This window comes from Geospiza fortis, unplaced genomic scaffold (assembly GCF_000277835.1).
Source record: "Geospiza fortis unplaced genomic scaffold, GeoFor_1.0 scaffold264, whole genome shotgun sequence".
Taxonomy (NCBI): Eukaryota; Metazoa; Chordata; class Aves; order Passeriformes; family Thraupidae; genus Geospiza; species Geospiza fortis.
The window spans coordinates 6,116,410-6,131,666 of NW_005054332.1; the positions used below are offsets into that span (position 1 = coordinate 6,116,410).

The 15,257-nt window shown below is 34.7% G+C and overlaps 1 protein-coding gene across 5 annotated transcripts in view; it reads right to left on the reverse strand.

Moving 5' to 3' along the window:
* EPHA7 (EPH receptor A7) overlaps positions 1-15,257 on the reverse strand; it is a 165,571-nt gene that overhangs the window by 43,743 nt on the left and 106,571 nt on the right. For all 5 annotated transcript variants that reach the window (XM_031057588.1, XM_014307287.2, XM_014307285.2 and 2 more), the window contains exon 6: positions 2,744-2,868. In XM_031057588.1, the coding sequence (XP_030913448.1) occupies positions 2,744-2,868 (125 nt within the window). The remainder of the gene's footprint in view (positions 1-2,743; positions 2,869-15,257) is intronic.

Consider the following 15,257-nt stretch of genomic DNA (forward strand, 5'->3'; position numbering starts at 1 on the left):
AGCTATACTTATTCATCACATTTACTGACACAGATTATGTTTCAGCATAGATATGTGAAGCCCTGTTGATTTTTGGTGGCAGATGCAACCCTGATTTGAAGGGCAGAAGAGATGAATTAACGAACCATCTGAATGCACCACATGACCAGAGAAGCATGAGCTGAACGCAGCAGTGCTAATGAGACGGATACAGAGGGAAGGAATAAATCTGTAACTCATTTCAATAATATTTCACCAGCTAAAAGTGATGGAGAGCCTTCCCTGTCACAGTCAGTATAGCAACAAAGGCTTTTGCTGAAATACAGGGTTATACAGAACATACATGATGTCTTTTCTCAGATTCAGTAAGAGCTTCTCCTGGTTCTTGCCCAGTCTGTTACTTGGGCAAGCCCACAGTTTTGGCTAGTAACAATTTTCCATATCTTCTCCTAGAGAGTTTAGATCATCTGTAAGTGAGGACTGTGGCAGAATGTATGTTGGTATGTGAGAAAGAACAGGAATGCTTTCGAGATGAGACACAAGGGTAAGGAAACCATAAACAGTCAGGTTCAGGACTGTAAGCCACAGTGGAATTCCAGTTTGAGTTTTGATGCATAAATGAGGCTTATTTGAATTGCCAACAGTCCTTGTATTCAAAAATAAATAAATAACAACAAAAAAAAACCCAAACAAACAAAACAAAACAAAAAACCAAAAACCTGCACTAGAAATCTCACAGGACAGGCTTACTTTGGAGATTTCAGGCTGTTTCCATTCCAGCCTTAGCCAGAAGAGAGAGGTGAAAAAAACACTTATCAGAGTATTTCAGAATGACAAAAAATGTTTGATTTAATTTGGCTGCAAAAGGAGCTGGAAGTTCAAATCCTTTTATTTTTCTTTTCTTCTAAACTAGTGGAACAAAACTTAAATGGCCTCTGTCATTCAGAGCAAGAAGATTGTGAATTAATTTTTAAGCTGAAATGCATTTTTTGGAAGGAAAACAACCATTTCAGTATTTGTACAAAAATTGCCTCAGTTAAAGTTATATAGTCCAGTTTATCTGTGACTGTTAGAATGAGCTTTTTATTCTCTTTTATTAATTTCACTGTACTAAGTATAGTACTGGACAATGTTCTTCCACTAAAAAAAAAAAAACCAACAAAAAAAACTTTAACATCAATTTTTCTTTTTGCAAACACAGAGAAAATTGGCAATGAAATTCTGCTGGTTATTTAAAATGAGTATATAAGGAAAATAATAAAAGCTGGATTCTAAAAGCTATCATTATATAATTTTGATTTCATTTTACATTACCCGTTTAAATCATTTATTTTACTTGAACAGATTAGAAACTGCTTTGCACATTAAAGAAATGCAAGGTTTTGGTTCTCAATTTTTTTTTTTTTTTGGTTCAGAGGACAGTTTTGCCTTTGTTAAATATGTAACATTTTAAAAATACTTGGATTCATTTGCATGTGTATGTACACACACATGCTCAAGGGACAAAAATCATCTGCTAAAATTAGTAAAATTTCTTCCAAAGAATTATTTAGCTATCTGTACCTATCTGTTAGATTTTATTATAAGAATCATTAGAGTGAACAACTTAAACTGGAAGTTAGCCTCAACAAATAAAAATTTTATTCCTTTCCCAAATCATATAAAGATCTTTTGATAAATATATTTGTGTAAGTCGGCGCTGAAAATGAAATATGACACTTGATATTACATCCAATCTGGGCTGAATTTACCTAATTCTGTGCTACCCAGCAAGCTGACATGCTCTTTTTGATATAGGGGTACTGTTACCTTGCCTGCAGAAATGTCTTCATGAGTGACCACAAAGGAACCCCTTTATTAATTTTTTTTTCATCGTAATTCAATTTCTTTTTTTTTCCCCGAATGTTTTATAAAAATTAGGAGTATGTTACGTTATGCAGACAATTTCCCAGGGAATCTGGAGGACCCAAACTTAGTCTGGGTCCCATAACAAACATAGAGCTGCACAACCTGCCTTCACTCTGCTTTCATCCAGTTTACGGTTGTCAGATTTTTTTTATTCGGCAGTACTTCAAAGTTATCATGAATGAAGCCCTAGACATGATGAAATGAATGGCAAAACTCCGACTGACATCAGTAAGATTGCAATTTCACTCTACCAGAAACAGAGATCACTTCATCTACTACTGAAAAGCAGCCTTCCATTCATTATTGTGTTGAGAGAACAAGTGAAAGATAAATTTCACAGTCCTGGTCCTTTTTAAAAGGACAAATAAGAAATATTTATTTCCTAAAAGTCTAGGAAGTGTTTTGAAAATTTTCAGACATCAAGTAGAAGCTGCCCAGCTGATAAGGAAGTACAAAATGCAGTCAGGAGTTTTCCTTGATACATCATTTCAAGACTAGAATTACATTGGTGCAGAAGGAAATGAAACAAGCTTCAAACAAACTGTAGAATAGATGTAAAACCAGGAATTTAATGGTAAAAAATATCCCACTACAACTTAACAATTAAAAAAAAAGGAAAGAAAGGCAGATTTCAAGTGTATAGTTCATTTTTAGTATGCCACAATATAATATTTGAGACATATGATAGCAATAATAATGGCAGGATTTAGGTAGTTGTTAAAAACAAGCAAAATCATTGACTTTAGAGAGATGAGGTAGTTGATAGCTGATGATTTTAACACTGTTCCACAATGCAGTAAGCCAACATAAAGCAAACACCACATTGCTGCACATTACAGATAATCTTAGCACTTACTTTCTCATAATACTTGATTTCATATTCAGTAATGACTCCATTGGGATGTTCTGGTTCCTGCCAGGAAAGCTCCACGCTCCTCTGCAGCACTCTTTCTTTCATTACGCCGCTAACTTGTGAGGGAGCTGTTTGGACAAGATGCGTCAATAAATAAAAAGCAAATTCGCTGGATGGCTAAAATCAAATGTCATTACTGATCCACCCCACGCTGAGCAAGTTTCATTAAGGTAAAAGAAAGCACCTTTTCATAGCTCACAATTCAAAGCTAATGAATATTCTAGCAGATGCCTATTACTGTTCATAAACTTAGAACAGAAATCGAATTGAAGTGCAAACAGCAAAAGTTGTCATTGTTTGAGTTAGTACAAAACTGAGATTGATGGGACAGGAAAAACAATTAAGCAAATTAATTCTGATGATAAGAGCAAATCAAATTTTTAGACTGATGTGTAGCAAATTAAGAGTCTAAATATTTATTGCATATGTTTCTGAAATGCACATAAAAAGAGAAATAATCTTTTAGAAACAAAATCACATTTTAGGCTGATTTGATATGACTAATTCCAGTTCTGTTTAGAAATAATCTTTCACGTTATCTGATTACGACATGATGGTGATGAAAATTACTTTGTTAAGAGACTAAGCCTACTCTTTTTCATTAGTTCCAACCTTTCCAGGACATTTTCTCTTTAGAGCTGAGTTTCCATATTTGGTCTTAGCATTTCTGAAAGTGCAAGACAATTTAAGGAGTAGATCTTATGGAAAAAAGGCGACTCTGTCTTCCTCCGCCTAACTCTACTGAGATATAAATAAATGCACACTTTGTGCACACACATGTACACACACTGAGTTTCCTAATAAATATCACCCACAGACAAGGATCTTTTGAAATTAAAAAACTCCAAACCCAATATAAAAGCATTATAGAGACATTGACTCTCATATAAAAATGTTTAAGAGAGAATGTAATAAACTGTGAGAGACTGAAAAAAACCTCACTTTCTCAACTTATTTTTAATGAGAAAGACAGCAGACATTTTTCTGATGTGCAGCATCAAAGGAGGCCAAACATCACAGTCTTCCTCAAACATACACAATGAATTTAGAACAGAAGTCCTGTAAAACTATAGTACTTCGAAAAACAACTACGGTATTGGAACCATGCAGAACTTGATCTTGTTCGCATTCAGTTTAATGGAAATCAATTTTGCTCATGCAAAAGATAAAGAAAGAGAGGACCTGACCCTCAGCCCCCTACAGTTAAAAGCTAAATGCCATTTACATGGGTAAGGACTTGGTCTTGGGGCAGACTCAGACACAAGAAAGATGCCTGAGATAAATTTATTAGAAATAACATACTAGAGATAATACTAAAGATATTAGAGATAAAATTATATATTTTTATAACACAGAATCTAATACCGATTCTTTATTGAAATTCTTCTTTAAAAAACCTGATAATTTTAAATCTTTTAGGTAAAAAACCACCACCTTATTTCAGAACTGTGTATAAAGCTTTCATTATGTAAAATTATGTATATAATTTATCTTCAGATAAAATGCAATTCTTATCCCATGCAACAAGGTGATCTTCACTTTCTCCAGTTTTTTAAAGTAACATAAAACATCTAGAATGCACACTCCTGTATCATTAAGTATAAGAACATAATGATAAAATTAAAATACCTGCAGCACAATCAAGAAAATAATCATCTGAAAAATTAAATTGGATCGTTAACTTCTTACTGCAATTTTGAAGTTTCTAGGATTTTTTTTAAATTACAACATGTATGTTCACGTAGGCTAAATTTCATTGGAGGCTCCAAAAATACATGAAAATTAGGTTTGGAGCCATGAATTATAACCTTCATTGTGAACTATTACACTGTGTATAATCAACATAATCAAAGTTGAAGATCTCTTACTCTAGGCTGCCTAAATGATAAAATCATAAAATTGTATCAGACCAACAACCTGGGCTGCTGCACAAAGCCAGGATCAGTCTCACTGTCCTTGCATGCTCTTTCTAAAAGCTGAGAGTATTTTCACCCTTTAATTAGTGAAATACATTCTTTTTCATAGCTAGGACTCCAGAATGCAGGAAACTAATTTACTGTCTACTTTTCTTTGACATGATTAACTAGTTGTCTTCTTTGCCTAAGCAAGTACCTCTGCATCCCGAATGAATTTCAGAGAGGTCATTATGTTTCATGTATAACTTTCTATCTCATCCAGATAAATGTTTCTCAAATTGCTAATCTTACATTTTTAGATGTCCGAAATTGTTAATGTTGGTACTTATCATTGAACAATTTTATATTACCTAGGTCACTGGAATTTGTTTTCCATGTTTTCTGCTTTTTGTTTTTGCTTATCAAATTTTTTCATTCTGTTGGCCACAGCATTCATTTTTCTTAAAGCAGTGAAGCAAAATAAACTTGATATTAGTTAACTCTGTGTATGTGGGAAAGAAACAGGAATGTGAAGGAGGAGGAACCGAGAGAGGTGAAAGATTTTAATCGAGGAAATGAAATACACTGTGCGATATTCCTTCTTAACACCTGTACAAGGTACGTAAAAACCAGGCATATTCCATTCTTAAAGAATTTCCATTCAAACTAAAATCCCAGAGATTTATCAACATTGAAAGACAGCATTCAAATTGGTTTGGTTTGGTTTGGTTTGGTTTGGGGTTTGTGTGTAGAGTTTTTGGTAATTTGTTATTTTTGGGGGGGTTTTTGCACCCAAAACTAAAAAAGTTGTGCTACCTTTCATTGCTAGAAGAATCACATGAGGAAAAAGAGAAAGTCCAAACCTACAGTCCAACCTTGCATATGCTGGCAGCTCTGAAGACAATTATGTTGCATACCCATACCACATGAGATTCCTAAAACACAGCATGCTATTTAACCTTATTTGAGTCCCCATGTTTTTCAGGGGTAGAAGGGAATCATCAAATTGACTGAAGCCAGAGTATCCTCCTCTGGCAATGAGCACCAGTTTGTTTTCACTGATTTCACAGAAATCTTTCAAACTAGAGCAGCCACATAAGCCAATTCATTGAGAGGGTAGGCTAACTTTATCCTGCCTTTTGGGCTGCATTTCTTCATCTCTACTTAATGAGAGTATACAGGTCAGAAGCATTTTGTTCTTTATTCTACTATAATAACTTCCTCTGGCTTCTCTCGGTGGCTTTCTTACAGATGGTTTTACATTCATGTTTTATTTGTTATAGCTTCCTGACATCTCCTTTTAAACCTTTAGCCAACTTCTCATTGCCTATCTACGCTAATTAATTAACAACTTTTTATGGTTTTGCAACAACTATATTTGAGCAAGCTTGAGAATGAGTTAAAGAATACAACTGATCATTAAATACAAGATAAATTAGGGAATTAAATTGAAAAAAAAAAGATAACTCCATAACAACAGGATTAAAAATAACATATTTGTTCCCATTTCTAGCTAACCCAATAATGATAATAACAATGATAATAAAAACTACTTCAGGGTGTTTTTCTTCTAGTAATCTACTTCTTGCCACTGCATTTCTAACGAAGTCTTTCATGGCAAAGACACTTCTTACAGCATTTCTAGACAACTATCTACCCAGACCTGAATGACTTGAGCATGCATAATCCCTACTGTATCACTCCAGGTTACAAAGAAGCAGCACTTGACAGAATCATTATTTCCGTAATATATTACACAGGGGGATACACATTGTAAAAAGCACCATTTGCTATCAACTTTCTTTCTGATATACCTCATCTCTTCTTTTTCTCCTCCCTGCTGACACAACATCCAATGCATCAAACACACACAGCCTCTCAGAGCTAACAGGCAGATGTACCTACACACGCAGCATAAGAAAGTACTTTGAGAATGACAGGCCCTCAGCACACTCATCCACCTTTTTTAAATGCTTCAACTATACCATTCAGCAAAAGAAAAAATTGATTTTCCCCAGGTTTCAACATCACAGCCACTGAGAAATATAACTGTGCTGGGTTTTACAGATAAAGCCTTTAAGTTATATAGATTTCAAGCTGGTCATCATTTTCAGATCAAGTTATGGAAAAAGTTAAAACTGAGGTGACAAAAAGAGCAGGATATTCCAAGGATATATTCTCTTTCAGAGAGAATATTGCATCTGGTAGACTGATGTGTTCCATCCATACTCCTAAACCAATCATATGGTACATTATTAATATGCGCAGATATTAAGGCATAGAAAACTGTAGCAATTGTTTTGGAAATCCCTACTTTTAGTCCAGAGTCATTTGAAATTTTTAAATTATAATACTGCTCATGCCTTTAATCCCTATCTTTAGCTATTCTCCAGTTCTCATTTTCCTTGATCCATAGTGTGCTTTCCAGAAGGCAAAGAGAGGTGTATCCAAACACATCACCACCAAAAAAACAAAGCAAAGCAAAAAACTCCCAAACAAAAAAAACCCCAAAACCAATCAAACAAAAATGCTTAGCAAATAACAAAAAAAAAAAAAAAAAAAAAAAAAAAAACCCAACAGAAACTGAAATATTAAAATATATGAAGCTGGACCTTAACATATAAGAGGAATTAGGCATAATGTAACAATTGCTAGCACAGAATCTGCTGTAAACATCTTTTTACTGAAGAAAGATAAGTCAGCAAAAGGAACATACCTATCAATATATCAGTGATTTCCTGAAGTCCTGAATACTGAGTGTCTCAATTCCATCAACAGCATCAGTCATGGAGACTTTTAATTTGATACTTTTTAAATAATGTCTCTAGAAGCAGCATCTTGTGTAAGGAAATACTGAAAATTCTTAGAAATAAGGATTTACAATCCTGCAGTCACATTTCATACAGAAAATTTCATAAATGAACAGGAGTACATGCTCCAGGACTAAACCCTGTATTAGCAAATTCTACCAAACCTATGTTTGCAACTCCAGTTCCACGACTTGTCATACAAATTCTAAAGAATGAATGGGCTATCAGATTTTTTTTTTATTATTATTTCCTATCTTACAACAGCAATAATGTGCTGAAGTCAATCTCTGCTTCCTCTTGTACTTGCTGAAGTCAAACAATAACACTGGCACTTTGATAGCACCCTTACTGCGCTTCGTAAAGGACAACTTGGATTTTGGCATCTTTTATTTTCATACCATGAAGATATGCAACAATCATTCAAAACCATTGGCTTTTCCTACAGCAGCAATGAGATCAATTTTACATCCCTGTAAACTGTATCTTAGGGCCCAATAAAAGTTTTACATGACATAAACCATTTTTCTCCAACAGTGTTCTATAGCAGTGGTAGGGTGTTTTGAGTATTGAGCCTGAAGGGGACATTGCTAACAGATGCAAAACATAGAAAAACAGGGATATTGACATCCCAATGGTTATAACCTACTCTGTTATTTCTTTTTTAACATGTCTTTGCTGTGTCCTTTTTTAGCAGAAATCTTTGGATAACAAAGTTGTTTTCCTCCACATCTATTTTAAGTGAGACTGTAATCTGGCATTTTATCAATAACAAATGAAAAATGAACATGTGTGTGTATATATATATATGCTGATTGCCGATATATATGCTCTCTCTATATATATATATGTGTGTATATATATATACACACATATATACACATATATATGCATATGAAAATAGTAGCAGAAAATTATACTGTTGTTAGCTCTTAAATGGTTGCTCAGGAAGAGAATACAAAAATCCCCATACTCCAATATAGTCCTGTACCCAGATTACCCAAAGGGCACCTTTCTGCACTGATTTGCTCCCGGGAGAAAACCTGAAAGTGAAGTCATAACCTGGCCTCCAACCATGTTCTGGTTTGCTCTCAAGGGAAACAGGCATCAGAATTGCCAAAATTACTAAATAAGAGTGGAAGGCAAACAGATTATACACCTTGAAGAATTGCAGCTGCTGCTGTCAGGGATCTGGGGGTCAGCATGTGGCACCACACTGTTTTTTGTGCTGGTCTGAAACAGGATACCTCAGGATACATGCCCGCCCTTGCTTCAAGACACATGCCTTTGCTCACTTCTATGGAACTGATGCGAAAAGAGCCTTGACCAGATCTCTGGTACTGGACAAATTTTAACACTTCACTGTGTAGCTATTTCCCTTGCTTCCATATTCTGTTTCTTAGAAAGATACAAAAGCTTTTTTACAATAAGTAAAAAAAAATTTAATTATTAAAATTATTAAACATTTCAAAGCACTGTAATATAGCACTCACTTGAGTGCTACTAAAGCCATGATAGAAAACTGCCACAGCTTGTCCTTGCAATGCTTTGAAAAAAAATGCATTCCACTTCATGTTTACACGAATATGCACAACAATTTTCATGTTATTCTAGATCATAATTAATGCAAAAAGATAACAGAAACAATCATGATAGCTCTATACTGAAAATTATTAGATGTACTGATAGACATTCACAAGATTTTCTGTTTTGTTATGGTGTATTTCTCTCCCCTCAGTTAAGCCTCCACATGACAAAGCAACCCATGATAAAAGGTTATTGAGTACCACTGTATTATGCCATTAGTACCCATTGCTTTGGATCAATGGCAGAGAAATTCCCCACTGTGTTTACAAGCTGCAGCATTCAAAAAAAGACCCAAATAAATCAGATATTTTACACTAGCAATATCCTACAGAGAAACCATTTTAACTTCCTTGCTGACACACTTTACTTTCCAGCTCATAAATATAACACAGTGTGCTTACAGTGCTGGGTAAGCCACCAGCAGAGGCACACACAGTTGCCCTGAGCCACCTGGGGATGTCATGAGTGCATGGGAACAGGCAAGGTAGTCAAGTAATACTTGACTGCATTACTCCATCACATGTTTTGCCATTACTTTTATGGCTGAGAAACTCTCAAAATACTTGTTGATTTACAGAGAGGAACAGAAGCAGTAGTTGCCCAAACTGTCAAATATCAATTAAAAAATAGCATGATAAAATATGCTGATTGGGAAGGGACCCATGAGGAAAAAAACAATAAATACATTCTGATTTCCCCTAATATCACTAGCAAATTTCTAAGAATGCTTATGCTCCAATAACATTATTACCAAATATGTAGTGATTTGCTAATTGTCCAAACCTTTTAAACATCTGATGCATTTGAAATACATAATGGTTTGGTAATTCCTTCATCAAACTCAAAACTTAGCAGCCGGATCAGTTCTGTATGCTGTCTGTTCTGGCAAAATTCTGGGGAGGGAAGAAAGAAAAAGAATCTACAAGAAAGAAATGAAACAGTTAGGAAAGATTGGGCTGACAGCTTGTCTATCATGTTTTGATTTTTTTCCTGGTCACAGTCTACATCTAGACCCACTCTATGAACTCCCCTGTTTCTTCTGCCTGACATTTGGTACAAATATTACTGTTATGTCTGCATCTCATTTCTTTGAAAACTGGCAACTTGGGCATCAATCAGTGCTGAACGGATGCTGAGTTGCGTAACAAGTGACAACGCTGTCTCCCAAGATATCCACAACTCTTGTTTTGTGAATAAGTTTTGACATGTCAGGCACAAACCTGATTCTTACAAATGTGTTAGAGTAACAAACCAGCCTTACAAATAACAGAGAGGGGCATTTGTTCTCCTGAAGCATTTGTTTTCCTTTGCAGAAGAAATATTTCTATGTTAATTAGCTTTTTCTTTTGTCCTGTGTTTTTTTGTGATTCATCTTTCATAACTTTTTCTATGTATTTTTTTTAGAGAAACATCTGCTACCAGCCTTGCAGTAAATCCTTGGCACACAGATATCATTCTTCATTAAAGAAAACAAAACACCACAAAACTCTCCAAAGATGAGGATACTCTTTTCCCTGGTGGGATACTCAGACACATAATGTTCTCCTTCTGTCTCCAGTCATCTCTGCTGGCAAGTGTCAATTACAGACATAGGTTTTAGGGAACAGAAGGATAAAAACCAATTTACAAATACTTTTCTCTGGAAGCAGACAGGTGTAATGACTGAGACTGTTTGCTGTAATTGAATTTCATGCTGTCATCTATTCAGTCACAAATAAATGTCAGCTTCAAGGATGCTACACATGGGGGGAAAAAACCAACAAAACCCCCTTAATACATTCTTATTGCTACTGCATAGCTAAGTTTGCCACTCCAGTTTGACTTCAGCAAAAGAAATTTTTACTTTTAGAGAAGACTGTGAGGTGACTTACAATAGTGGCTTTGGAGGCCTATGGAGTAGTTTATGCTTATTTAGTGTAAGATGCCCAAGACACAACTGAGTGAATTCCAGCCCCATAACAAAGCATTCTGTTTCAGACACAGCCAAACAAAATCTGGAAACAAAGTGCCATGCCAAAAAAATTAAAAACAGTTGATCAAATATTAACAAAAATCATATAAATATTCTATAAAGATGCCAGCACAAAACAATAATTATGTGCCAGAGGTTTGATCAAATTGATGCTTCCAAAGATGTAATTGTTCTTTGGGGAAAAAAATATTACTCTACTAACATTCCTCAAATATGTAACAACTTCTGTTCCAGCCTTCCAAATTCCTGTGAAATGCATCATAATGGCACTGCTAAAAATGGGCATGTTTCTGAAAGCAGCATGGGAAGTATTCACAGGGAATACAGGAAGAACTCCATGCAAGAACAGTTTTCATTTTCTCTCATGTTATGAGCTGTTTTTTCCCAAAGAGCAATAAATCTCTAGAATTTAAGAAGATGGATAAACATCCGCCTGGGAATCTCTGCTACAGTGATAAATACCAGAAGCAGTAAGGCTGAAGTTACTGACTATGCACAGGAGGGAAAGTCATGTCCATGAGGAGAAGGCCAGTCCCAGCAGACAGCCCCTGACCCCCAGGTCAGGATTTGTAGAGGAAGCAGTTTCACTGGCCAGAGTGAGGTCACTGCCGTGGAGAACTGCCACTGACATTAACACAATATTCAAAATTTCTCCTGATGTACAAAAATTCACCTACATTCTGTCAGCTGAGAAAAAAATCCATTTGATACAACATTGATTGCTCCAAATGAAGTAACTTGGGATATTTGCACAAGCTGTTTGAAAAATACTCTTGTGCAAAAGCAGAAGGAAAACCCCTTATCTTCACGGGAATGTATTTTGCAAAGCAAAGCTATTTGATTGATTTGACTGTACAACAAAAATTAACATCTCACTATTCAACAGCAAAAACTAGTTTAGACATAATGTGCATATTTACTTAAAAATAAAGCGAGCAAATTTTGTATGAAAATATATTTAATATTTTTTATTTTATTTTTTACACCAAAAATATTAAAACTTTTAATATATTTATAGGGCTTATGCAACTACATTTGATTAAAAATGATTTTTATAAAATTTATCACTACTATCTAATACAGAAAGAGTAAACTCTGTACATAATTTCAAAAAGATCTTGAATATTCTTCCATTTGAGAAGACATTAGTTCCTAACATTCCCTACTGCTTATAGTAACTTTGGATTTTGGAGAATTTTTTTCATTGTTGTTATTTGAGAACATGCTATGGTTTAATGCTTCTCCAGATTCTGCTCACCAGAAAACTTTGCTCAAAGACTTGTCTGCAGAAATGTATTAAGCTGGAAACACATCAATCATTTAATGAAAGAATTTACTACACGGTTTGAAAAGCTGTACAGAATCACAGAATCATCTTTTCTTTTTTCTTTTTTTTTTACATGCTTTCTAGTGCCTTCACTTCCTTGAATACTATGAGACTCTAAAGGAAAGTGAAGTTCTGTATCCAAAGGTTAACTTCTTGGAGATTTAGAATACGAAAATGTCAATTGCACAAATTATAAACCCATTTAGCTTTCTGATTAGTTCCACTTTTAGCATACCATTTAGGGCTCAATTCTGACCTCTCATCAATTATATTTTAGCTTAGCTGCATTGATTTTATCTAAGTTATCCTTGCTTTATACCAATGGAAACAAGATCAGAATCAGGTCCTAAGGGTATAGTAATTAAAAATGTAATTACCACAACTGATTATGCAACATAGCTACATCAATAATTGGCTACAATTTTTATTATACTTTTTAACAGAAAGATTACAATTACTTTGCCAATTTCACAGAGATTGGTCTTTATTTCAGAAGTAATTCCATATGAGATACAGGCAATCTAACTCAGGCACCTGGGTGCATCTCCCCTTTAGGCAACTACAGCACACATAAATTAAGTGCTTAAGTTCACCCAAAAGGTTTGCTCCCTGTAACAGGAAGGTAAGTGCACTGACAAGATCTAAAAAGAGAGCCTGCCTGTTTAAACTGAGATCCATGAATTTTAAAACATCACTTAAAGACCTTTGGAAAACTTTTTCCACTGGCTACACAGTGAATTTAGGCATTGATTTCAGAAGCAGCAGGTAACCTAGTAAAGCAACTAAAACTGACACATAACATTTATGTACTTTTTAGGCGAGGTAGACCCCATCTTTCTCACACACTATCTATAATTTTCTCCTTCCTCCTAAATTTTCCATTGTATTTAAGGAGTTATTCCATTATCCTGAAAGCTCTTGAAGGTAATTAGCTAGGAGTTTGCTCAGATTCACCTCATGCAAATCTTGTAGGATCCAGGTTTCTACATACAATAGTATAAGTCTAATTCCTGGTGAGCAAGAGGTATTTTAGCAAACTGCTATTTAATACTTTGACTACTTATATAACTCCAGCTTCACAAGTGCAGAGAATCAATTTAATGATGAAAATACTCCTATGTAGGATTGAAGTCTGAAGTAATATTTTATAAGGAAAAAAAAATCCACTAAACAAGACCAGAATAGCTTCTGGGTTGGATGCTATTTCAATTTTTAATGGTGTGAACAAGTAGTGACTGCATTGACTCCTTTCATCCTGAATGTTGAACTTCAATCAATATTCAGGATGATGGAGATGCAAACAGAGCTCTTTGCAGCAACCCAAAACCATGCAAAAGACGTCAGAAAGGATATACTTAAAAAAAAAAACCCAACCACACAAAGCTGGCTCTTTTTTATTGCTTATTTACTCAATATATTAGAAAAGTAAGCAAAATTGAATAAATATCTTGAATAGTTTATTATGGTTCTATTTATCTCAAATAATAAATTTTAGATCTGATTCTCCATTCCCTCACTCAGTTAGGGTATTGGGAGAGAGTAGGGTTGGTCTGTCTTTCAGACTGCATCTAACATAAGCTGTTCTGCTAAATTGAAGTCTGGAAAATGGTGTCTACACATCTAACAAGTCCTTCCAGATTGTAAAGGAGACAGCAAAAAGGCCATAAAACTGGAATGCCACAAAAGCAATTAAACTTGAGTCTTAATAACTGCACAATCCTGTGTTTTACCAAAAAAATACTGTTTTCCTACACAGACTGTGCAGATAATTTTTCAATTACTATTTCCCTCTGAGAGCCTCCAGGTCTACAGTAGAAATTATTGCTACCTACATGTATGTATAGCACAAAAGCTGCACTTGCCACCAACAGCAAGAGACTCAAATTTAGTGATTCCAAGGCCCATTACTAGCACAGCAACTGAGCTGACATGAGTGAGCACAATGTACAATATGGGTCATATTTAGATCAGTCAAACAATACAACATAACTTAGACCAACAATGTATTAAATAACAGAATGTGCAAGGTTGCACAACATGTAAACAGAAACAGAACTACATCCTCTGAAAAACAGTCTAATATCTTATTCATTTGAAAAAGCTCCAGTGTAATTATTTATACTCATGAATGCATTATAATACACATATTAAGATGGATATATATCAGAATCATAAACATCAATAGCTGGTTTTCTTAATGAATATGGTCTCAGCACTGCTTATGGTATGAAATGAAAAAAATAAATTATTGGTACTGGAATTTCCCATGATAATAAATATATTGAATGTTCATTACTCTCCCTTATACGTGCAAGTAAAAGCCCCGACTTAAAAAATAGCTGTGCTAAACCACTTAGAAACACTTCTATAAACATTCAATGATAAAAGTAGTCAATCTACTCATTACCTAGCTATGAGTTTTGAAGATCTTCATGTGAGCACTGCTAGTAAAGGGAAAATACTAGAGATTACTTAACGTACAGATTACTTAACTAATCAAAGCTGTACTGCACACATGCCCAAGCATAATAAAAACAGCAAAAAAAAAAAAATCCTCCTTTTCTCTGTGTCTAGCCAACAGTGGTTGAATTAGTCATTAAAAAAATAAAATGGCAATGATATGCCCAAGTTTTATTTTAAATCTTCACTTGAAAGCTTTTTTTTTTTAAACCTTGTCATTTCTCTAATCCAAATGAAAGGTTTATGAAATACACATATCAGATAATACAGAGACTCGTGGAACTTTTTTTAATAACATCTGCATCCACAGGAACCAATCAGATCTTTATACATGCTGTATGTGTCCAGATTAAATAGAGTAACTATCTTCAAAAAGACATGACTGAAAACTTATTTAAAGGTGAAACAC